This window comes from Ictalurus punctatus, chromosome 1, assembly GCF_001660625.3.
Source record: "Ictalurus punctatus breed USDA103 chromosome 1, Coco_2.0, whole genome shotgun sequence".
Taxonomy (NCBI): Eukaryota; Metazoa; Chordata; class Actinopteri; order Siluriformes; family Ictaluridae; genus Ictalurus; species Ictalurus punctatus.
This window is the reverse complement of record NC_030416.2, coordinates 14,599,068-14,626,015: the sequence shown is the minus strand read 5'-3', so window position 1 is coordinate 14,626,015 and position 26,948 is coordinate 14,599,068. Positions and strand designations below refer to the sequence as shown.

General features: G+C 39.2%; 2 protein-coding genes across 2 annotated transcripts in view; one reads left to right on the top strand and one right to left on the bottom strand.

The window, feature by feature from the left end:
* Positions 1-1,618: 1,618 nt before the first annotated feature.
* LOC108262981 (uncharacterized protein C7orf31 homolog) lies at positions 1,619-6,182 on the bottom strand. Its single transcript, XM_017463339.3, has 4 exons — positions 6,059-6,182; positions 3,484-3,645; positions 2,738-2,832; positions 1,619-2,518 (listed from the first exon to the last, which is right to left on the bottom strand). The coding sequence occupies exons 1-4, from the start codon at positions 6,180-6,182 to the stop codon at positions 1,619-1,621; spliced, it is 1,281 nt and encodes a 426-aa protein (XP_017318828.3).
* Positions 6,183-14,844: 8,662 nt separating this feature from the next.
* Positions 14,845-26,948, top strand: part of pde11al (phosphodiesterase 11a, like) — a 22,795-nt gene continuing 10,691 nt past the window's right edge. The window contains exons 1-2 of the mRNA XM_017456419.3: positions 14,845-15,667; positions 25,629-25,787. Coding sequence (XP_017311908.1) covers positions 14,933-15,667; positions 25,629-25,787 — 894 coding nt within the window. The 5' untranslated portion in view covers positions 14,845-14,932. The remainder of the gene's footprint in view (positions 15,668-25,628; positions 25,788-26,948) is intronic.

Here is a 26,948-nt window from a genome sequence, read left to right as displayed (position 1 = left end):
GGAAGATGTTCAAGCCAAGAGAAACATGTAGGGAAGATGGCTCTCAGACCACATGCTGGTAAAAGGATAAAATAATGGTTGGTTTATGCCATCTAGTGAATATGTGTTTGCATTGCAACAAGTATATATATATATATATATATATATATATATATATATATATTGTATTTTTAGTCAAATCTGTTTTCGGTAATAACCGTTATTAATATACTTACGGTATACTAATATAACTTTTTAAAACAATGTTGAAGATTTTGTGTAAGTTTTTTTTTTTTTTTTCCCCTAGCAGCACTGTAGCAACAAGTTAAGGGTTTACTATAGTTTTGTGATGGTTTATAGAATAATTAAGGGTTCTCAGACTTCTGAAAATGTGTTCTATTTCTACTTCCTTTCTGATAGGAAACACTTGCATGGTTTTGCGTAGAACCATTAAAGCAATAGTCCCCAACCCTGTTCCTGGAGCTCTACCTTCCTGAAGACTTCAGTTCCAAACACATCATGCCCACCTGGCCATTCCTGATCAACTAAAACAGCCGTGTTAGATTATGTTTGGAGATTAAACCTGTAGGAAGGTAGATCTCAAGGAATACTGCTGCTGTAAAGGTTTTCCCAGAGGGTGTATGACCAACCACAGGAAAAAAATAGACTATCATGCAAAAATGACAAATATTTCTACCAATGCTTAACAGTTCGATGGCAGACTTTCAGAATTCATACTGAGTACATGTGTGTGTGACCCAAGCTCAGTCTTTGTTTATGTGTTGGATTGTAACTATAGTATGACATAAGTCTGGGTAAGCATAGCCTCTGATTTATCCTTGCTTTTAATATATATTTTTTAAAATAGCATTGTAGAGGCACTGGTAAAGCAGTAGAGAAAAAAAAATCAACAACAAAAATCAACATAAATAAATAAATAAATAAAATATAGTACATCTGACTTCTAATACTAGGTACCAAAAGCTTAGTCCAGCCTTAATGGAAAGCTTCCCATGTTCCCAGAGTTACCCCATGTTTCATAAAGGTCTTTCAGTAGAATAGATAACCAAATAAATAGCACTCATTTTCTACAGATGAATTTGACTGCATGCAAAGAGGATGTGAATAGGGACATTCAGCATTGCAGAGTACAGCTCAGCCTGTTGAAATGCCTCAAGCTCAAACAAGGCAGAACAAAAGCATGTGCTGTCTTCTCAAGGACACAGGCAGCAAGTTATGCCTTTCACTAGTTTGAAAGTGCTTTAATAAAAGTGGGAATAAGCAGAATATTGTTCACAGAACGGCTAAGATCAGCATAGCACTTTCCTACAGAAATGGACTGCAGATTGACAAAACTGTCATCAGGAATGCATGTAAAGTAACAGTGCTGGCTGTAAAGGCACCACAATTCTTAATTTTTAGCATAGCCTATCTCTGCAGATCATTTTTGATGTTTTTGAGGCAAAAATTATATTTAAACTCACACTTACACAAATGACAATGAAGAAAATTAGGATTTAACATGCACTAGAGCCACTAATGGTGCAAAGTTACATTTATGGCATTTAGCAGACCTTTTAACCAGTTCTACCATCCCAAGCATTTATTCCACTTTCCAGCAGATTTCTATTTTAGGTTTTCAATTATGAAAATGGTAAGAGTTGAAGCCATAGAAGAAGTGCTTTTTCCCAGTGTGATTGTTGTCCCTGAGGTCTACAGTGGCATCCTGCAGGGACTCACGGAAGATTCTGTGGGCCTTTGTTTGGCTAAAAGAGTTCTGAAACTCCAGCAGATCAGACCCCAAATCGCTGCTGCTTCTCTTTACTCCATACCCAAATGTGCCTCTGGGGAAGCGTGGACAGATGGCGGGAATAGTACAAGAACCCTGCTTCATTTTCTCCTCCTCTTCAGAATCTTTCACTGTTTGTTCAAAGCGCACATGCCTGTCAGTCTTCTCTGCACTGGGTGGTGCTGTGCACTTATGCTCAAAAGGGTTATTTTCTACCACATAGTTCTGGGATCTGCTATTGGACAAATCTCTCTGGTTCATTTCCTTCTCCTGCAGCGCAGCCTGAATCATGTGTTGTGCAAAAACTGGTTCTAAGTTAGTATTCTCTGTCTCATTTACTGTCAAAGCAGGTTTGTTGATGCTTGTTTGTGGTTTATTGCCATCTGACCCAGATAGCTTGCAGACACAATTTCTCTTACAGCACATGTCACACATGTAGGCTGTGTTGTTAAATACCACCTGATATGTTTGACTTGACTCGGTAACCTGGTTGGATTGGAACACCTCATCCTCAAGACTTGCACTATATGGTTTAGGCTGCATATTGCCCAGAAAAGGGATCTTCTCAGCAATAGTGTCTAGTGGTCCATGTGTTTGTGTAAAAACCATGCCTGCATCTGGAGGCTCTGGGAGAAAGGAAGGTGAGTAGGGAGTGCATGGATTCACCAGACGATGTTGGTTATGCAGGAGGCTGGCCCTGCGTCCTTCAAGAGGCCGAGCAGGCAGGACAACGGGATAGGATCGCTCCCTCTGAGACAAATATCAAAGTTCAGGTTCAGTGTTCATTCAGACTCCTCAATGATTAAAGCACATGTCAGGAAACAGAGGGAGGAAACAGTGATTGAAAGTAGAGAAGAAAACACTTGATGGTTGACCGGTTAAATGGAAAAGCAAGCACTGGACAAGGTGGAGTAGCATCACATTTACTTAATTTCTGCTTCTAAATTGTGCTTCATATGTGTTTCATACCAGCTGGGCTGTGTAAGGGTTCATTTCTCCTGTAATCAAGGCGATTGTCTTCTCGTTAAAGTCATCCAGTTTTATAGGGTTAGTGGGCCCAGTGCCTGGAAGAGAGCCCAGAACACTATTTAGTCCATTGCTATGTTGATAACATTTACCACTGAGAACATTTCGTTTTATTACGTCTTTATTTTATACAAACATTTCAGATATATTAATTTCCATATGCATTTATTGTGGGACATCTGTATCTATTTTATTGTGGTAATAAATGAAAATAAAACCTTTTTTTGTCATTCATTTTGTCTTATTGTAACCAAAAAGAGCACAGTGAACTCTATGATAAATATCTCCCTCGGTGCATAGCAGTACAGTGACTTCCTCTGATGCGTGCATTTGCTTCTGAATCGTTTAAACACCATGATCAAGCAGCTTAAAATTTCAACAGCTAGTTCTGCCTGACTTTCCACTTATGATTCTACAGACAACCCTGACTGACTGGTTTCTTGCTTATATTGTTCCGAAAGAAAGGAACACTCATCCCTGCAAATAAAAGAGCCAACTGCACTCCCACCAACACCTGTAATAGCATAATGAGTCAGTGAGGAACTTATGGTTGAATAGCAGTGCCTCATGTACATGGAACATCTGCAGTATTGAGGTCCCATTTTTTTGGTGATAAAATTTAACCCTTGCTACATTTTATCGATATGTAATCTGATCACACCTTTGTATTTTTATGAAATGTACTAAACCTGTGTAGTGTAGCTGATATGAAGTGAGCCACTGGGACTTCTCCAGGTTGCGCAGCACATTGGCAGTCCGCTCCAGCAGCGTGATTTTCCAGTCTCGCAGAGTCAGATTTGGACACAACGTTTTAGGAGCCTTGGGGTAAAACATCTGAGTCTCTCCCTTTACTGGTTTAACATGCTAAGGGTCAGAGAGCAAGAATGGCTGTTACAGACAAGCATCTTAGATACTGTATATTTCTTGAATGAATGAGATGTAGTTTGCTGCTGTAGGCTGTACTTATACATAAAAAGTGAATCTCATAGCATTGGCTTCAGAAGTGGGACATTATAATGCATTTGGATAGACATAATTGGAAATCATTATGAATGTAATACTTGTTATCATGCTTTTCTTGGTCATCCGCACCAAATAATAAAATATGTAACCCTGCTAAACGTAAAATTAGTGCTGGTATGAACATAGATCCAAGACAAAGAACAATTGAGTTCTTGTTTCAAATGTACTAAATTATTAAACGTCAGCTTTGACTTATATTGAATTCTATTATGAGTTTATGATCACCTGTACATAAAATATATACATCAATTTATTCTATATAAGCAGAAATAGAAGAAATACATTAATGGTGCAAATACCTTAAATGACACAAATAAAACAATACTATACAACAACTAAATAAACTGTCAAATTAATCAAATAAGTATCATCTAGCTTGATGCTTGTTCTTGACAGTGATGTGGGAGGTTTTGGCTGTGACATCAGTTATGAAACTTACGATATGGAAGCCATTTTGCCCTGGCCATGTTGCAGCATTCCGTCTGGTTTCCATGGAAATATTAAGTAGCTCATGACGATAAGGTGCACCTATGAGAAGCAAGCTACATATGTCGTTAAGATCTCTCTCTCTCTCTGTCTCTCTCTCTCTCTGTCTCTCTCTCTCTCTCTGCCACACTTGCTCAAATGCCTGTGTACTACTGTAGGCCTAACTTATATACACCAGACATGCAAATGTAAATAAACGTACACAGCTTATAAAACACAATGCTTAACCGCACAAATCAAATCTCTCACCATAATATAAATCAATATTCTGGGTAAACATTATCATACATTCTTGTTCTTGTCATTTTTATTGTTGCATTTTCAGTTAAATAATAGTTTTGCCATTGTGGCTAGTTCTAGAAATTTCTCCATGATCAGAATTTTAAAAAAAAAATGTTTTATGTGTGCTCATCGGTCTACTGTTTCTTCTGTATACAACCAAATCTGTCAATTTTTTTCATAATTCTTTACTTAATGCCGAAATAACAATGCACAGGCTTATTTGACCCGACTTATATGAAATGTCTTTCATATATGTGCAGTTGCACATGATCTACACATGCAACTATAATGCAACTACTGAGAATGTTACACACTTCTACAGACACTTCTACAGATGAACTGCAGTAGCACATCTCATGGAACTGCACATGTACATTAACTGTTTATCTTAACAGTTAGAACTGCACCCGAAGTCTCTTTCAGATGTAACATGGAAAATAATTGTGTTTTTTTAAATTGTATAAATGGCTGATTTCCAAGTAAGTTTTTCAGGAAATGTCTTCTTACTATGAACTGCAACCTCATGTAGAAGTTGCATGTTAAAATATGTGAACAGTTCCTGTGTAATATGCATTGTGCAGAATATCAAATTCAGATTGGTGTTAATCAATCTGGTTTTCTTGGGTAAGCATGTTACAGCTATTATGTAAAAATAAGGCCTTAAAATGTCAAGATACATTTGTGTGCTTGCACAAGTCAAAACTAAATGCTTATTTACATGCTTTTTTTACATTCCTATGTAATCAAAGTGTAAAATAACATAACATCCTCTGTAGTTACATTATAGTTGCGTGTGTAACTACACAATTAGTAGAGACACATAATTTGTGTTGTGGACTTGGGAAATTCTTCACATGGCGAAATGTGGACATTTTATACTATAGATCGTTCTGATGAACTGGCAGGCTATTCAAATGTTTCACCCATCCAGCAATCATCCTGTTGTTTAATAATAATACATTTACTTTAAAAAGACAAGCAATATTTGTTGTATCTGATTACAGACTAAATCATTACATTATAAAAACAAAAAATACTGCAGATTTTGCGGAGTACACAGTACATTTGCTCTTTTGGATGATGCAGGATACAACTGAGCTTAAGGTTAAGGGTCTTGCTCAAGGACCCAACCATGGCAGTTTGGAAGATACAACCTTCGAATCTGTAACTCAAAGCATTAAACACTGAGCCTTTGCAACTAGTTCACCTAGCTTGCATTCATTCAGTACAATCTTTTAGTGGAGTTAATTCAGTGGTGGAGGTGGTTGCATCGAGGCAAGTTAGTTAGTGCTAGTTGTGTTGACTCAGTAATTAAGGCTTTGAGTTACAGATCTGAAGCTTGTGTGTTAAAATCCAAAATAAATATATTTTACAGTTTTTAATGTAAAATCTACAGTACTTTACTGACAATCCAGGTTCTACCATGTAGGCTTATGTCCACTGATCAAGGCATAATGGCATAAGTGCTCTGACCTTTAGTCTTGCTGAGCAGAGTGACCTGTGGAGCACTGGCTGGTAATAGAGGATTGATGGAGAGTTTGGATGCGGCTCGTATGCCTGTGTCTGGGTCATCTGGGCAGTGGTAGGTGGGGAACATGGCACAGTGGGATATGTGCGACTGGTATGGGTGTTTTCTCGGGATGGAGACCTTAATTTGTTTCTCACTGTAAGAACACAGACAAAGGCTGAGCTTCATATCAGTTAGAGCAAGTGAACAATCAGCTGAACTCATTTACCAACTGCATCACCAGCATGATGAGAAGGAGGGGTGTGAGGCAATCTTAGCAACCTGGTTAAATAATATAGATGTTATGAACATTGTCAAGAACTCAAGAACGGAGGAAACAAATGTTCTGGTTCTTACCCAACATTGATATTGCTTGGCTTGGGAATTCTAAAGGGAGACAGGAGATTATAGTCTCAGTTAACATATTGTACAACCCCAATTCCAAAAAATTTGGGACACGGTGTAAAATGTAAATAAAAACAATGCAATGATTTGCAAATCTCATAAACCCATATGTTATTCACAATAGAACACAGAAAACATATCAAATGTTTAAACTGAGGAAATGTACCATAGTGAGAAAAAATAAAGTAATTTTGAATTTGATGGCCGCAACACATCTCAAAAAAGTTGGGACAGGGGCAACAAAAGGCTGGAAAAGTGTTACTAAAAAGAAATAGCTGGATGTTAACTGGCAACAGGTCAGTAACATGATTGGGGATAAAAAGAGTATCTTAGAGAGGCAGAGTCTTTCGGAAGTAAAAATGGGCAGATGTTCACCCATCTGTTAAAAACTGCATCTACAATTTGTGGAACAATTTCAGAATAATGTTCCTCAACATAAAATTGTAAAAAATAAAAATAATAAAAAAATAAAATAATAATAATAATAATAATAATAATAATAATAATAATAATAATAATTAATATCTAATCATTTACAGCACATAATATCATCAAAAGATTCCCTTGTGCGCAAGGGACAAGGGTGAAAATTAATATTGCATGCCCATGATCTTCAGGCCCTCAGGCGGCACTGCATTAAAAACAGGCACGATTCTGTAATGGAAATCACCGCTTTTTTGTTGCAGCCATCAAATTAAAAATTACCTTATTTTTTCCTTAAAATTGTACATTTCCTCAGTTTAAATATTTTATATGTTTTCTGTGTTCTATTGTGAATAACAGATGGGTTTATGAGATTTGCAAATCATTGCATTCTGTTTATATTTACATTTTACACAGCGTCCCAACTTTTTTGCAATCGGGGTTGTAAAGTGATCAGAAAAAATATAAAGTAATGGTAGGAAAAAAGTTTAACCCACAACTCATCGTTGACTCGAACATTACTTTTCTTGGATGGAGTTAGGTCATAGTATTGTTCTACAGTAATAGACCTGGGAACACAATATAAAGAAGCAATTGAACATTTAAAAAAAAAAAAAACAATGCCAGGGAATCTGATATAGCTGAGTGTGTCAAACTCAAAACATTAACTTAATGTTTTATCATTTTTAGTAAATTTTCTCTTACATATTTATACATTACATTTACAAACACTAACATTACTGTTTTTGTTTATTAACCTGCACTAATCCTGTTATTTTTCATTGTTGAGAACATGAAGCTGCTTACTCAGGTAGCGTGGCTCCTCCGTAACTAAAGTGTCGATGTCCTTTAATGACTGCAGGCACTCTTCTGCTGTGAATATTTGATGCCATTTTGCTGCCACCCTTATTATTGATTTTGCACCCTTTGAGCTGACCGCACTGGGACTCCTGTGAAAAAGAAATGCTTATTCAGATCTTAACAGAGATGTTTTTTCACCTAGGTCTATAATCCACTGGTATAATCCTGTTTGTGCAAAAAAAATATATGAATTATATAGTCTTTTAGTTTTTCCACTTTTGAATATTTATCATTTTCATATTTTGCATGACATATCAAAGCAAACACATTTTAAGCTGGAAAACCAGTGGGCAGCCATGGCCTCGAAACAACAGAGCGGGATTCACAATGATCATAGGGTTCAGTATAGGTCATACTCTTACCTTGTTGTAGTCTGGTGGAAAGAGTTGCTCCTTGGATGGCTCTTGCTCTGGAGGCACTTCAACAAAGTCTCTTGTTTCATGCAATGAAAAAAGACTCAGTTCTGTTGGAGGAGGTTCTTTTGGGTCAAACTCTCTTAGACGCCTGTGTTCATAGGACTGGCAATCTGTTCCTGACCCCACGGGCTCAAATCCCCAAACTGGTCATGACGACGATCCTGGAAACAGCAACAAAAAACCAATGAGTGACACCCAATCCTGCCCAGAGGCCACACTATGGAAGCAGAGCTGCACGATTTTTGTATTGTCTTCAACAGCATTTAAAGGCAGTGATACAAGATCCTTATTAGCTCCGTGCCACTGAAAGATCACCATTAATCCAACTGTCAGAAGAACATAATTGAAAACGATGCAAATATCATATGAGCAAATTAAGGTGTTGGACGTTCATACTCACTGCCTTTTACCTATAAACTAACAAGACATATGAAATCTTAAATCTATGGGGAAAAAATCCCAAAAAACAATGGAGTAGGAGTAATAAATCTATAGCTCCCAGATACAATCAGAGCTCCAAATAAAAAGTGTCCTGTCAACATGTTCATTCAGGTACCACAGCTTGATCTGTGTAGTGAATGGTGAAACTGAAACCAGAGTAGACCTATCAGTAATCACCTAGACTCTGCGGAGTGAGCTATAGACCTGTGAGAGCAACGGTCAGGTTACAGCCTGGTCAGAATTCAGTGACCTACAAACCTCACAACCTGCTGTATAAGGGACTCACACAAATGTGCAAAATGTGAGGAACTTGACGCATACTTTGCTTATATAAAATGATTTGGAATAGATATAAATAATTTTTATAAAGTCAAACATGTGTGGAACAGTGGCATGCCCAGCATTGTCACCTTACAACTCCAGGGCCTGTGGTTTCATCCTGAGCTTGGGTTACTGTCTGTGCAGAGTTTGCACCAATGTTTGAGTGGGTTTCCTCTGGGTTCTCCAGTTTCCTCCCACTGTCCAAATACATGCATATAGGTGGATTGGCTATGATAAATTGCCCCTAGGTATGAATGAGTGTGAAAATATGTATGTGCAAGGTTACTTACAAAGGACTAACATCCCATCTGGAGTGAACTCTCCCTCCTTGCGCCCAATGTTCCCCAGATTGGCTCCAGAATCCTGACTAGGATAAAGTGGTTACTAAAGAATTAATGTTAATGGTAATGTTATCGAATGAATGAGTGAATGAATGAATGAAAAAAGTCAATTGTTTGAATGAAAAGTATTTTGAAATATTAAACACTTAGTAATGTCAATTTTATTAATGAATACATTTATGCCATTGAAAGGACATATTGAACTTTTATTGTTTTATTTGTTTAATGTCTTCAAAATGGACATTCTGTTCACTGAGTTTATGAAATTCCACACGAACAACCCACTACTTTGCAATTTACTGCTTGTTGAAAATATGATAGTTCTGAGTTTATCAGATGTAAATAATTACCCATGGAAATTTGTTTTGTATTGAATTGTAAGTGTAATTATAATGATTAATTTACCCATACATTATATTTACCAATGCAGTATATCATTCTTGTGTTTTTGTAATTCATAACCATATATTTTCAATATAACAGACTTAACAACTACATGCTAGCTAGTCATTAACTATCTTATGTTTGGCATCCATACTGACAATGTAAAGGCTTGGTTATATGAGTGGCAAGTGATAAAAGAACCACAATAAAAACACAGTGACTATCAATATTTCTCTCAGATCTACTTGTAAATTACATTGTTATTACACCTCAATACTAAATCTATGGGTTTATGGGTAAGTTACCTAGCAACAGTGTTCTTAAAACTTTAACTGACAGGTGCATAGTATGTTCACCATCACATATCATGAATAGACAACATCCTCATCTTCAAAACACTGGACCATGAACTCTGAATATCTTCTAAATAATCACAGTTAAACATCATTATACCACAGCACTTTAAATTCTCCAATCTGATAGTGTGTATAAATTTCTATATAACAGCTCGACTCTGATAGTAGTTCTGCTTGTAATTGAAATGATGTCATTATATTATGAGCTCATTCTAATATGTTATGGTTTCTATAATAACAGCTCATTTACAGGGACTTGTATGGTGGATGTTCCACATAATCTGAAGTTGATAATAAACATATTTTATTATAATAAACAAATGTTGATATTTATGAAAGAAATCGATACATTATAAATGTTAAAGCTATTTCTTATTAACATTTATGGAAGGAGTCTCAAGTGTTAATGATTTGTAAATCTCAGTAAGTTTTCTCCACTGGAGTCATCAGAATGGAAGACTTTGGCACCAGCCAGCTCTCCCCGTCATATGACAGCTACCATCTGAGGAAGGTGTAGGGCACAGTTCAGTGTAACACACTGGAGGAAATCACTCCATGTACATGAGCTCACAGACATATTGGCTAGTGTTGCTGTGACTCACAGGGAAGACAGAGTATGCCATCCTTTCCAACAAGAGGGGGGAGGCAGTTTTATTCTCTTGACTCCCAGGTATGAATGGCTGTGGCATTGCCGGGATTCTCACAACTCACAATCTCCCTGCAATAAGATGAATGCTTTTCTGTTGTGGCACTTGGAGCTTTTTTGTTTTTTTTATCTTTAAGAGAAAGATATATACAGAGGCTGGTGATGGACTGACTGTTTGTCACTGTTTATAACATTTAGATTTATGACATTTGGCAGACACTCTTATCCAGATCGGCTTACATCGATCTCATTCATGCAACTGAGCATTCAAGGTTTAAGGGCCCAGCAGTGGCAGATTGGCAGTACTGGGATTTGAACTCACAAACTGTTTTAGAAGCATCTAACTATTCTTGGTAATGGACCTTCATAATTGATTTCATGTCCAGCATGTTCCTTCTCCATGCCATCTTATATTTGCATATATTAATTTGGTAGATGCTTTTATTCAAAGCAATTTATAATCGAGCTGAAGAGCCTTGGCCAAAAGTGTCAGCTTGGCAGTGCCAGGAGTTGAACTCTCAACCATGAAATCAGTAGCAAAATCAGTATCCCAGAGTTTTAAACCCTAAGCTTTCACTGTGTTTCACGGCTTTACTTGCCACTTACAGAATGCTTTAAAATATCAATCTCTTCTGTTCTCCCATTTCATATTTACTGACTTCTTAACCATAACCTCCAACCAGTAAAAGACAAAGAAAATCCCTCCTCAACTTCCAACTTGTCAATTTAGGGTAGTCTTCTTAACCACAAGTTGCTTCCCTGTATATGGAGTGAACTCAAATCAACATGGCTGCAAACAGCATCAGAAATAAACGAGGTACAGTTCTTACCTTCAAATGAGTTATGCTGTATTTGCTTTAGATAGATCAATACAGATATATTTGTTCCTTAAATCTAAATCATTGACTATACAGTTGACTGTTTGAAGAGGAAAATGTACATCACTCATCACAGTTAGCTGGCTAGCTTGTTGCTAACAAACGATGAACATGGAGACGTCCATGTTTTTTCCACTTCACAAGTTGAACAGGCAGAGGTAAATAATGATGTCATTCCAACTTGAAAATTGACAGTTACAAGTTAAGTTGCCTTGTCTTAAAGCATAAACCTGATAGAATTAATTACTTTGGGTAAGTTTTTGGCTCACATACACAAAGCTGCTACAAATAATATAAATCTCCATCTCTCTCATGTTCATGCACTAAAACCTCCATATGTTATTTACACTGGTGCTCCATCTCAATTGCACATACCATTTAGCATCACTGGATCATCCTTGATGTGACACAAACAAACGCCTGGCAAGCAGTGTCACTGATCTGTTTTGTAATCCTCTGTTGGTAGTTTATTCTGCATCACATCTTTAAGTGGAATCCTCAGGAGATTTTGTCAGCGGATTTATTACAGACCTCGAACTTGAGTTCAGCAGTCAATTACCCTGCTTTGCCTCAGAAGAGGTAGGGATTTTGGCAGCACATTTACATCTACTGTAATCTGAATGTAAGAGAGCCTGGAGTGGTTCTTGGCTGCTGGGTAATACCTTGCTATTGGACATGTTTTATTAGTGCAGAACAGTCTAACTAAGTGGTTGCAGACTGTTATTGACACAGTCTCAGGACCACCTCATAGTGGCTCATTTAGCTAATGAGCTTTTAGCAAGTCTAGCTGCACAGCTTATATATTAGAGTTTTGCAGTTGTCTATATGTTCTTTATACAGAACAGGAGCTAACCATCTGATATCTAAATAGTCTGCACTTATATAGCGCTTTTATCCAAAGCGCTTTACACTGTGTCTCATTCACCCATTCACACCCATTCACACCCATTCACACACACTCACACACACACACACTCACACACACTCACACACACTCACACACACTCACACACACTCACACACACTCACACACACTCACACACACTCACACACACTCACACACACTCACACACACTCACACACACTCACACACCAGTGGTAGCAGAGCTGCCATGCAAGGCACTAACTTTCCATCGGGAGCAACTTGGGGTTCGGTGTCTTGCCCAAAGACACTTCAGCATGTGGAGTTATGTGGGCCGGGAATCGAACCGCCAACCCTACGATTAGTGGACAACCCGCTCTACCACCTGAGCCATGGCTACCCACATAGCTCCTATCTAATCTGGTCAGTAACACCATACTATATGGCAAAGTATAACACCTAATGGTATGTATGGCAGGTTTCTTTTCTGCGCTTTGTGGTTGTAAAACCTTTCTCAAAACCTTTCTTTAAAAAATTATGAATATTGATACATTGAAGTGTTTACAGAGAAAACTTTCTTTCTTAAATGTCTAAATTAGGATGAAAATCTCAATTATAGCAAAGTGTAGACACAAACTAGACAACCAACAGTAAATCTGCATTCTGAAATAAAGTGAATATTTGAAATACATTTTCAAGACAGCATACAGACATATGTAGAGGATTTAAAAGGTGTTGAAAAAAATTCACAATGTCATATTCAGAAGTGCCAGTTTATGATGGTTTCTGAGACAATGACAGCTTAAGAGAAAGGCTTGTGTTGGCATCAAGGGCAGTTAGATCAGACAAATACCAACGAAATACTGATGAAATAGGCATGGCATGCATATATGGCAGTGAATACAAACTTGCCAAGAGACAATGAACACTTCAGTTTATTATTTTCTCTCTAATATAAATAGCCACATCTAAAAAGTAGATAAAATACGAATAGCACTCCCAAAACCATGCCAGTTGTTTGGTTTGCTATGCTAAATCACCCATAGGTGTAAATGAGTGAGTGAATGAATGTGTGCATGATGCTCTGAGATCCATGGTGTATATTCGCTTTACGTCCACTGTTCACAATCTTGGTGCATAAAGGGTATGGCCAAAAACCACTTCTGAATGCGCGTGAGCTCCGATCCCCCAGACGTCACTGTCTTAAAAACCGTCTGTAGTGAGTCTGTAATGGATATCCTGACATGGGCTCGGGAATACTTTGGTAAACCTTTGTTAGTCAACACCATTTGCCACTGCATCCACAGATGCAATTTAAGGCTTTACTATGCAAAGCAGAAGCCATATATCAACACTGTCCAGAAGCGCCACGCACCAGACATGCATTGTAGGCTGATTGGCATGTCCAAAAGTGTCCGTAGTGCATGAATTTGTGTGTGATTTTGCCCTGCGATGTATTGGCACCCCGTCCAGGGTGTCCATCGCCTTGCGCCCCATGCTCCCTGCGGTAGCCTCCAGGTTCTCCGTGACCCAGAAAGGATAAGCGGTACAGAAAATGCATGGGTGGAATATAGAACAAGATGAATTGAATTTTCAAATGACTGTATTTGTTTTTTGTTTTTGTTTTTGTTTTTTGCATTTTTCCATACTGTACCAACATTTTTCAGAATTGGGGTTGTATTTTCTATAGGGCAGAAAATTTATTGGTCATAATAATCAAACAAACAAATAAATAAAAATACATAGTTAAAGTGAAGGAATGATTATGTTATGATACATTAAATATGTAATTTAGTATAGAATTTATATAACTTACCAGATATACATTTGATTAAAATGTGTTGCAAAGGAGTCCAATAGAAATGTTGAAGGTCAAGAAATCGTGTCTCTTTTTTTCTCTCACTTCTTCTCTATACACACATCCACCCAAACTCTCTCAAATGCTCGCCTACCACCTATCCATACACACAAGACTCTTACACACACCTTCACTCCACATCGATCACCTCCTGGCACACACACACAAACAGAACACAGCACGTTTCCTAATTTGGAAGATATTTACGGTGGATGGGTCCATGATGTCGAAATGACTCTTTATACTCCCGTTGTTTTTTTTTTTTGTTTTTTTTTTGTTTTTTTTTTAAAAAAAGCACAAACTGAATAGTGCAGATACATTTATTCTTCTTTCATGGGTTCAGTGGAGTTTGCTGGAATGTTGCTCTGAGACTTTGTTCTAAGAGAAACTTTATTCTTGTCTGACATAGCTATGGTTCATAAACTGCTTGTTGCACAACGCTTTTCTTTGACTCCACGAGCGCGAAAGAGAATAGAGTTCGATGTGTGTGTGTGTGTGTGTGTGAGCATGGTCACAGTGCGGTACTAGCTGCAGCACTACTAGTGAGGTGCGCATCACTATCAGTCAGACGAAACATTGGACTCGTACAACTCGTGTCTTTCTTGCTCGCAGTGTTTCAGTATAGAATTCTGCGTCTGTCTGTGAATAATGACAACTTTTGACTTCTCCGACGTGGAGGCGTTTCTGGACCGCCACCCGGAACTCTTCGAGGACTACGTGATCCGTAAGGGCGAGCGCGCATCCCTGACGGAGACACTGCCGTTCGACAGCTCCGCTCCGGAGGAGGAGCGCGAGGACGCCGACAGCGGGAAACGGCGCTCGTCGCACGCGGAGATGCGGCGCACCTTTGCGCGCTCCAAGGCGAGCGCCACGCACCACACCTACGACGAGCGCGCGAGCGTGGCGGCGCGGGAGTCACAGGCAAGCGTGAGGCGGCGCGCGCTCCTACGCAAGGCAAGTTCTCTGCCGCCAACCACGGCGCACATCCTGAGCGCGCTGCTGGAGTCGCGCGTCAACGTGCCGCGCTACGCCTCCAGCGCGCTCGACTACAAGTACACGCTCAAGGAGTCGGACGAGCGCGAGTTCTTCCTCGAGCTCGTCAAGGACATCTCCGGCGAGCTCGACATGACCAACCTGGGCTACAAGATCCTAGTTAACGTGTGCGTCATGGTGAATGCAGACCGCTGCTCGCTGTTCCTGGTAGAAGGTCCGGCGCATGAGAGGACGTTAGTGTCCAAGTTTCTCGACGTGCACTCGGGGACAGTGGGGAGACCCTGCTCCAGCGCAGTTCCCGTCGCCGAGGTGCAAGTGCCATGGGGCAAGGGTATCATCGGCTATGTGGCCGAGCACGGCGAGACGGTCAACGTCTCAAACGCGTATGAGGTGAAATACACTAATATATATATATATACATATATATTCACCATCCACTTTATTAGAAACACCTGTACACCTGCTCATTTAAGCATTTAAGCTCATTTTTGCAATCAGCCAATCATGTGGCAGCAGCACAGTGCATGAAATTATGCAGACACAGTCAAGAGCTTCAGTTAATGTTCACATCAAACATCACGACTTTAACAGTGGCATGGTTGTTCGTGCCAGATGGGCTGGTCGATTATTTCAGAAACTGCTGATTTCCAGGGATTTTGAAAGTGAAGAATAGAAAGCAAAGTTGAGGACAGTTGGAGGTTAGAAAGCAAAATCAACTGCTATTTTTCCAGCCTTCGACTGTGCAGTTTGGGTGAGTCTGTGCCCATAATCTCATATTCTTGTTGTTGGCTGACGTGGTTTCAGCTGTTGTAGCTCATCTGTTTCAAGGTTCAATGTGTTGTGCATTCTGAGATGCTTTTCTGTTCACTGTGGTTGTAAAGAGTGCTTATTTGAGTTACTAAACAATACTTCCTGTCAGCTCAGATCTGTCGGGTCATTCGTCTATGATTTCTCTCATCAACCAAATGTTTCAGCCTACAGACCCTCTGCTCACAGGATGTTTTTTTGGTTCTTTTTTGCACCATTCTGTGTAAACTATAGAGACTGTTGTGTGTGACATTCCCAGGAGAGCAGCATTTTCTGAAATACTCAAACCAACATAACATGGTTAAAGTTACAGACATGACACTTTTTCCTCATTTTGATGTTTGATGTGAACATTAACTGATCTTTACCTGTATCTGTATGATTTTATGTACCATGCTAGTGCCACATGATTGGTGGATTGGATAACAGCATAAATGAGCAGGTGTACAGGTGTTTTACAGAGGGGGAAAATAAGTATTGAATGCATCAACATTTTTTTCATTAAATATATTTCCAATGAGGCTATTCACATGAAATTTGTACTAGACTTTGGTATTAATTCATGAAATCCACACATTAAAGTCCATAAATGAATGTGTAATAAAGTGGAATGACCCAGGAAAAAAGTATTGAACATGTTAATTGAAATTTATTTAATACTTAGAGGAGAAGCCTTTGTTTGTAATGACAGCTTCAAGACGCTTCCTGTATGAAGAAATTGGCCGCAGTATTCAGGTGTGATTTTGGTCCATTCTTCTAAACATATTGTCTTTAAATCTTGTTCAATTGGATTCACGTCAGGTGATTGACTGGGCCATTCGAATACCTTGATTTTTTTCTCTGAAACCAATTGAGAGTTTCCTTTGCTGTATGCTTTGGATCGTTGTCCTGCTGGAAGGTCCACCCATGTCTCATCTTCATCATCCTGGTGGATGGCAGCAGATTCTTCTCAAGAATCTCCCAGTAAAGGGCTCCATTCATCGTTCCTTCAGTTATATGAAGTCTACCAGTACCATGCGAACAGCCCCTAACCATGATGCTTCCACCTTCAAACTTCACTGTTGGTATAGACTACAGTCTACCACTGTTTCATAGGCTGGTCCAAATGAGTTGTAGCAAACTTTAAACAAGCTTCAACATGCCTTTTCTTTAGTAATGGAGTCTTGCAGGGTGAGCATGATCAATGGAGGGCATCGCCTATTGTTTTCTCTGTGACGATGGCACCTGCTGCCTCCAAGTATTTCTGGAGCTCTTTCTGAGTGGTCCTAGGCTCTTGGGCTACTCTACTGACTTTTTCTCTGACTCCCGGGTCAGAAATCTTGCGAGAAGTTCCTGTGCGTGGCCGGTTCATGATGGAGTAATGTTGCTTCCACTTGCGGATAATGGCCCCAGTGGTGCTTACTGGATGATTCAGTAGTTTTGAAATACATCTGTATCCGATTCCATCAATATGATTTGCAACAATAAGGTTGCAAAGGTCTTGGGAGAGCTCTTTGCTTTTATCCATCATGAGATGTTTCTTGTGTGACACCTTGGTAATTAAAAGCCTGATATTAATTTGCACAGATAGGGGGTATAATTACTTATGGATTTCAGCTGGTTCCTTGCCTTACCTTGCCTTGGAGAACTGCTTTTTATTAGAGTGTTCAATACTATTTCCTGTGTTATTCCACTTTATTACACATAACTTTATTTATGGACTTTAATGTTGTGAATTCTTTATATTTGTGTATTTCTTGAGTTAATACTGATGTCTGGTGAAAATTTCATGTGAATAACCTCATTGGAAATATATTTACTGAAACTTTTTTTGACGCATTCGATACTTATTTTCCCCACTGTATATACACACAAACACACACACACACACACACACACACACACACACACTATTAGGAACAACTGTACACCTGCTCAATTACCTAATCCATCAGTTGTGTGGCAGCAGTAAAATGCATAAAATTATGCAGATACGGGCCAGCAGCTTAATGTTCACATCAACCATCAGAATAAGGGAAAAATGTGATCTCAGTGATTTTGACCGTGACATGATTGTTGGTGCCAGACAGGCTGGTATGAGTATTTCTATAACTGCTGATCTCCAGTTATTTTCAACAAACAACAGTATAGCGTGCAGTGGTCCCCAACATGAGACCTGGTAGCCCGCATGTAGTCTGCGAGTTGCCCGCCAAGTGCGTTCTATAAATAGGCTAAATTTTAATTATTGATTTTCGTTTGTTTTTTTTATACTTACAAAAAAATTAAAGTGTTATGCTAACAGTTCATATAACATTTAAACAGCAAATACAATCATCATTTAATGATGATGTCTTCTAAATGTAAATATTTAGAAGTTTACGCACGTTATTGTTAATGTACGTAGCGTACATTTCTCATGACGTAGGCTGTTCTGTGAGATGAGCCGGTAGCGAGCTGACAGCATAAACAAGGTGAACTCAACTATAACAAAAAAACAACAAAGGATTAATTATGGCTGATGGTGCACCAGGTCCTGCAAAAAAAGAAAAAGACATTACTTTAACAAAGAGTGGGAGACAGAATTTTTCTTCACAAATATTGAAGGCAAAAGTGTATGCCTCATCTGTGGGGCTAGCATCGGGGTATCCAAGAGGCACAACGCGGAGAGACATTTCACCACAATCCAAGCGACGTTCAATAGTAGTTATCCACCAACATTAATGAGTTGAAAGCAACATTAAGTAAGCAGCAATAATTTTTTTAACCAGACCCGCTAAGAAATTACAAGCTGCAGCTAAAGCTTCATTTAGGGTTGCTCATTTTTTGACAAAACACAAAAAATCTTTCTTGGATGGTGAAATTGTCAAGGGAGCAATGACTGTGCAAGCAAACGCGCTGTTTAAAGATCACAAGAACGGAGATGAAATCACGTCTGCACTCTCCAATGTTCAACTCAGGGGCGAACACAAAATTACAATACATTTTTTAAAAATATTTTCCAGGATTGATTGTTTAATAAAAAATATTAAAACAGCTTGTGAGAAATCATTAACAGTTATTTATGCCAGGATATCAAGATATTTCATGATCCCTTTGACATAACGTTGTTCATTGAAAGTTAAAAAAAAAGCACCATTGTGTTATATATATATATATATAGTGAGTATATCAAAGAAGTAGCCCTCTGGACTATTTTATCCCTTCAGGGAGCCCTCGCTCACAGAAAAGGTTGGAGACCCCTGATATAGAGTTTACTCAGAATGGTCCAATAAAGAAAAAACATCCCGTGAGTAGCATTTCTGCAGATCGAAGTATCTTGCTGATGAGAGAGCTCAACAGAGAATGGCCAGACTGGTTTGAACTGACAGAAAGGCTACAGTAACTGAGGCATCCATTTTTTACAATTGTGGTGAGCAGAAAAGCATGCACAACATGTTGAACCTTGAGGCGAATGGACTACAACAGCAGAAGACCACGTTGGGTTCCACTTCTGCCAGTCAAGAACAGAAAGCTGATGCCGCAGTGGGCACAGGTTCACCAAAACTGGATCTTTGAATACAAGAAAAATGTAGCTTGTTCTGATGAATCTTGATTTCTAATGAGGCACACAGATGGTGGGTAGGGTCAGGATTGTGCCAACAGCATGAATCCATGGACACAACCTGCCTTGTGTTAACAGTACAGGCTGGTGGAGGTGATGTAAAGGTGTGGGAAATGTTTTCTTGCCACACTTTGGGCCTGTTAATACCAATCAATCAATGCTTGAATGCCTAGAGTATTCCATCCCATACCAGTCTAGGTTAGGCCGCACAGAGTAACCAGCACGGGATTGAATGGAATTGACCTTTAAAAATGAGGGAGCCAGGAATAAAAAAACAAACAGGGTTGTTCAAAAAACTTGTAACACACACACACACACACACACAGGTATATACATATAACTGTACAAATGAACCAAACCAGGCATAACTTCAGGGTGGGCCAAGGCCAAAATAATAAACAAAAGAATTCTATTGTTAGGTAACTAGCTTACCTAAAAGGAAAATAACAAAGAAAACACAAATACTTCCCTAACTACCAAAGCCAAAAACAGAGACAAAAGGACCCTCTCCGTTAAGAAATGGCAGTCACACCCCTACTGCCGGTGAACCAAGTGAACATATATACAATGGTGAATAGAATACACAAACAGATACAGGGACAACCACCCTCGAAGTCAAAAACCAGGCAAGAGTCAAAACCAGAACAGCAGTCAGAAAATAGCATCCCAGCAGCACAACCAAACACAATCTCTAAACACCAACACATGTGACCACCTACAACATCCCACACCATTCTCACTCCTCTTCCTCTTTAAATATGGTCGTCAATCAGTGACGTCATCCTGGGAGGCGGGAGCAAGGCAGGCTATGGCAGGCTGGAAACTCTGGGAGGGAGTTCGACCTGCACACAAAATATAGCACAGCACACAAAAAAAAAAATTCCCATCCCAAAGACAGCAGGTTGTAACACCCCCCACCTAAGTGTGAACCTAGAAGGGTTCACAACAACAACAAAAAAAAAACACAACAACCCCTCAATAACATCAAGCTCGTGACAGTGTATCAGCGATCACAGTTTGGGCACTCTTCTTATGAGCAATCACTAAATTAAACCCTTGCACAATAAGAGATCATCGCATGAGCCTTTGATTGGTATTATGCATATGGTGTAAAAAGACTCGGGGGTTATGGTCAATAAAGATCTGTACGGGTTTGGCACTATCACCAAGATAAACCTCAAAAAGTTGGATAGCTAGTAGCAAAGGCAAGAGCTTCCTTTTCAATGGTGCTATAGTTAAGCTAATGTTTTAAGAACTTCTTAGAGAAATAACAAACTGGGTGTTCTATCCGCTGATCATCATCTTGTAGAAGCACCGCTCCTGCACCCGTGCTACTGGCATCAATTTCTAACTTAAATGGTCTGCTCAGGTCCGGAGCAGACAAAACTGGAGAGCTAGTCAGGAGGAGTTTAACAGATTCAAACGCAGCCTGACACTCTGGGGACCATTTGAACACCACGTTTTTACACAACAGGTTAGTCAAAGGTAGCATCACATCGGAGAAATTCCTACAAAAACACCAGTAGTGGCCGGCCATCCCTAAAAAGCGACGCAGGTCACGCCTCGTTGTAGGAGCGAGGAACATGCAGATCACCTCAATTTTGGCAGATAACGGTGTAACCACCCCTTTTCCTACCTATTTACCCAAATAGGAGACAACTCCTTTTTCAAACTCATATTTATCCAAGTTCTTTTGTTGGGCCCACGGTAACACATACCCAGGGAACACAGGAGTGCTGGTCACCAGGCTGAATATTAGCACTCACAGGTTCTGAAACTACTTCAGGTAAGGAAAAGACTTTATTACCAGCTATATCATTCCCTAGAATGACTGAAACCCCACTGACGGGCAAAGCTGGACGAACAGCCACCTTCACCAGACCTGAGAAACCCTCGGTTTCCAAATATACCCTGTGCAGGGGCGCATGAATCACAGCCAGTTCAATGCCTTGGATTAACACATCACTGCCTGCGTAAGAAGCTTCAAAGAAGGGTAACACCTTTTCCAACACAAACGACTGAGCAGCCCCAGTGTCTCTCAGCACACGTACAGGCTTCTTTACCTCGTTAGGACCCAAGGACACATAATCTGAATATATGAAAGGTTCAAATTCTGTCTCTATTTGACAGAGACCTTCAGAAATGTTCTGTGAAGCCGCGGCTCCATTAATCTTTTTAACCTCTGTTTGTTTCCTTGCTTGCTTTTGCTTTATTACTGGGCAATTTGTGATGTGACCTGGCTCATGACAATAAAAACAGTCATAAAATCCAGCTGAGGGTTTAGAAAAGGTACGGGTTTTACACACAAGCGTCGATGAACATGCTGACGCATCTTTCCTAGACGGAGAATTGAACACAACTTTATGAGTCAAAACAAATTCATCTGTGAAAATAGTGTATTAATTCTCTGCTCGTTCAAATGCACCACCAGTGATTCTGGCAAACATGACTTAAATTCCTCTAACAAGATCAGTTCCCTAAACTGACCAAAATTCCTCACACCACTAGCTGAACACCATTTATCACACAGCATGGCTTTCTCACGGGCAAATTCCACATAGGTTTGGTGCACGGACTTAACAGTGTTCCTAAAATTTTGCCGGTAAGCTTCTGGCACGCGCTTATATGCTCGGAGAACCGAAGCCTTAACTGTATCGTACTCCAAACTCTATTCTAAGGTGAGGGCGGAACATGCTTCTTGTGCTTTACCAGAAAGCTTACATTGCAATAACAACATCCACAAACTTTTTATCCAACTTAATATTGTGGCTATTCTCTCGAACACAGCAAAATAAGCATCTACTTCATCTTTTCGAAATACAGGCACTAACCCAATGTGTCGGCTAACATCAAAGTTAGGTGGGATCACCGATGAGGATGGCACTGGAGTTGGCTGCGGGTTGGAGTGCTCTGCGTCAACGGAATATGGGGAGTTAACTCTTGGGGAGTTAAGCTTCCATGGCAGCGGCACCGGCTTCCGCTGCTGAGCTGCCAGGTTGAGCCTTCTCCCAGCAGCGTCCAGTTCCTGCTCCCGAACTCGCAGTAGCTGTGTCTGGTACTCTTGCCACTTAATCTCCAACTCGAGCTCTTTTAGCACTAGTTGCCAACCGGGGTCCACTGTGCCGGCCACAGGCTGTTCATGACCTGCAACAACCTTATCCTCCGGCTCAGTCACGACCTCCGCCCTGCCGGTAACCGGAAGAGGCTGGGTAGGCTGCGTAGGCTGCGTGGCAACGCCTGGAAGTGCTTTGTGCTCAGGTAGGACCTGTTGAGCCACGAGAGCCTCATACTACCTTTTTGCTAGCCATACAGGGAAGTGCCACATGAAAAAAGTCTCCAATAAGGAACAGATCATCCTTCCTACACCTATCAAAGTCCTCTAACGAAGGACACAACGTAAACGTAATCAAAGCAAATGTCATCCTTACAAAAGGCACAATATACCAACACAACCTGACTCACCACACACACAAAAAAAATAAAGAATCAATCCCGGATGAGCCCCCAAATCTGTTACGGCCCAGTCTAGGTTAGGCTGCACAGAGTAACCAGCTCGGGATTTAATGGAATTGACCTTTAAAAATGAGGGAGCCAGGAATAACAACACAAACAGGGTTGTTCAAAAAACTTGTGGTATATTGTAACACACAAATATATACATATAACTGTACAAATGAACCAAACCAGACATAACTTCAGGGTGAGCCAAGGCCAAAATAATAAACAAAAGAATTCTATTGTTAGGTAACTAGCTTACCTAAAAGGAAAATAACAAAGAAAACACAAATACTTCCCTAACTACCAAAGCCAAAAACAGAGACAAAAGGACCCTCTCCCAAAAGAAATGGCAGTCACACCCCTACTGCCGGTGAACCAAGTGAACATATATACAATGGTGAATAGAATACACAAACAGATATAGGGATAACCAAACTCGAAGTCAAAAACCAGGCAAGAGTCAAAACCAGAACAGCAGTCAGAAAATAGCATCCAAGCAGCACAACCAAACACAATCTCTAAACACCAACACATGTGACCACCTCCAACATCCCACACCATTCTCAGTCCTCTTCCTCTTTAAATATGGTCGTCAATCAGTGACGTCATCCTGGGAGGCGGGAGCAAGGCAGGCTATGGCCGGCTGGAAACTCTGGGAGGGAGTTCGACCTGCACACAAAATACGGCACAGCACAAAAAAAAAACTTCCCATCCCAAAGAAAGCGGGTTGTAACACTGACCATGTGCATTCCTTAATGGCCACAATTTATCTATCTTCTAATGGCTACTTCCAGCATAACAATGCACCATGTCACAAAGCAAAAGTTATATAAAATTGGTTTCATGAACTTGACAATGAGTTCAGTGTTCTTCAGTGGCCTTCCCAGTCACCAGATCTGAATCCAATAGAACACCTTTGGGATGAGGTAGAACGGGAGATTCACAGCATGAAAGCGAACCTGAAAAATCTGCAGGAATTGTGTGATGCAATCATGTCAACATGGACCAGAATCACTTCTTGTGGAATCCATGCCACGGAGAACTGAAGCTGTTTTGAGAGCAAAGGGGGGCCCAACCCAGAATAGGTGTAGTGTTCCTAATAAAGTGTTCAGTGAGTGTGTGTGTATAAAATACATATAATATATATTATATATTATATATATAATAGGTGAAACATCTTTCACTTTTTGTTCATTCATCTTCATTTTTTTAAATCATTTTTTTCAATGTTCAAGAGCTATATACTCATTATCATAACATAAAGCATATGTACTCAGCCCATAGCTTCCCAGCTCATAAAGTGGAAAAACATGAAACTTTGTAGTACAGGTCCTCAGGTTTGCAGCTGAGAGCCCCTGTCCTAAATAACACAAACCATTCTTAGTTTATCTCAGGACTCTGCGGAGCTACTGTCAGGCCAAACTAAAACCTGATTAGTTAAATTATGTCAACGTGACCGAGAAACCTAATTTTTCCGGTAGGCTTCCCGCTTATAGTTCTGTTTTTCCCTTACTGCAGTCAGGATGTAGGTCCCACTGTAGTTGAATTCTGGACATCATTATTACATGGCCGAGGGCAAGTCTTCCCCATTGGTCAGCTGCTGAACGTATTAATTCTCTGACTGCAGATCTGTCTTCTTGGCACAGAATGGGAACAGTTAGTTTCAGTGGGAGCATGCTATATAAAGAGTCTCCTGCATTTAACTTTTTTTTTTATGGACACGTCCTTAGAACATAGTTATACTGGAACAAATGAAGTTCTGTTGTCCTTGATCTGCAGCGTCTTTCATCTATGTCACCACAGAAAAAGAATTTCCCTTTTAATTGCACTGTATCTTTGTATAAATAGTTAGTTAGTGGATAATGTGATATAAGGTTAATAATTGAATAATAAGTTGGAATTTTAAAATATTAAAATGGTGTGTGTATTTAACCATTTGTATGATCTAGTGTAATGATAAAACACTGTCAACTCATGAATGTCGACAGGGTTTTCCTTGGATTATCAGTCACTCTAGACAGCTGAGAAAGCTGCTTCAAAAACTGTACGTAAAAAAGAACTAAGTTATGCATACTTCATTCAATTGAAAAATTAAAAGGTGAATGTATAGTTCAAATAAAATGACTGCTAGATAGACCATATCAACCACTTATTGATGTTCTTTATAGAATACACCCACTTTGAAACAGCCTCTCTAACAGAAGGATGAAAGTAACGTGATCACTTAAAATAATTTATGTATAAATCACCTCCCAAATAAAGAGGAAAAGTTACCTAAAGTAGCTCAGAGACATTAAAAGTTTGAAAAGTCATATGCTTGTCATAGCGGAGGAGGTTCTTTAGGCAGCATATTTAATAAATCATTAAACAACTTAAAAAAGCTCAATTTAATAGCAATATTTAGCAATATGTTTCCTAGTACAAAAATCAAGAAATATGGTCCTGTAATTTTTGTATATTCTGCAGGACCATCGATTTAGTGATGAGATTGACAAGCTGACAGGTTATAAGACTCAGTCAATCCTGTGCATGGCCATCTGTAACAGTGATGGAGAGGTGATTGGAGTGGTGCAGGCCATCAACAAGAAACCCAGTGGAACTCCCTTCGCTGAGGATGATGAAAAGGTGAGCTGCATCATCCTTGCTCTTCCAGGAATATATTCAAACTCTGAACCTGTAACTCTGTTTACTGTCATTCATGAGCTTCTCTGTGGATGAAAAAAAAAAAAAGCATTTTACAGCCAACCTAGAAGGTTAAACCCACTGGTTGTTTAAAAGGTTTTGTGTGACTGTTGTGGAAGTATCATTCAATTAAAAAAGTTTGAAAATAACTGTAATTGCAAAAGAGCAATGAAAGGGGTTGCTCATATAACATATAACCACTGTACTGCAAACCCAATTCCAAAAATGTTGGGACGCTGTGTGAAATGTAAATAAAAGCAGAATGCAATGATTTGCAAATCTCATAAACGCATATGTTATTCACAATAGAACATAGAAAACATACCAAATGTTTAAACTGAGGAAATCTTCCATTTTAAGAAAAACTTTTCTTGAATGGAGTTAGTTACACACTGAAAACAGTCCATAGTGTTATGCAACATTAATGAACGTGATTGTTCAAGTCAAAGCGAGTGTGCTAACAAATATTTAACACAGATTTGCTCTTCCCAAAAGCAGTTTATGCTCAAGTCTTGATTCAGTGGATAATTTGACCTGGATACTATGATGACTTAGTTGGGTTCAAAAGTCTGAGAACACTAATGAAAATGTTTATATTTTGCATCGTTTTCTAATTTAATACAAAAATTTTCATTAAAAATTATATTATTGAAAAGTAGAATCTAAGAATTTGAGAGTTTTCTTATGAGAGTACACTCGAGCTAGCATAGAGTCATAAATTTGTGCAAAAACTTATGAGTCATTTTAAATAAAATCCATCGGCATGTCGTCTGAACACATGCTTCAGTAGAAGAAATCAGGCATGAGGAAAATCTGACCTTTTGTACAAAGTAGTTTATCTGGTCAATATCACACATTGGCTTACATTTAAATAGGGATCTAGAATATTACACAATATTAAATATTCAAGACATTGAACATTTACTTTCTTTGTTTAAAATATTTTAAAATTCTAAAACTTTTGTTTATTTACCATTTTAAATGAAAAAAAATCCCAAATTTTCAATGTGGTGACAGACATTTGGAACCCATTGTATATTATATATAGTAGAAGAGTAATGATTTATAATCCCTCTATCAGATGTCACACAGAAGAGGATGGAT

Coding starts and splice junctions, on each gene's coding strand:
- LOC108262981 (XM_017463339.3), bottom strand. CDS start 6,182: ATGTTCCCCACCTACCACTGCCCAGATGACCCAGACACAGGCATACGA. Junction 3,646..6,058: donor TCTGCTCAGCAAGACTAAAG/GTCAGAGCACTT, acceptor ATGTTAAACCAG/TAAAGGGAGAGACTCAGATG. Junction 2,833..3,483: donor ATATCAGCTACACTACACAG/GTTTAGTACATT, acceptor GCTCTCTTCCAG/GCACTGGGCCCACTAACCCT.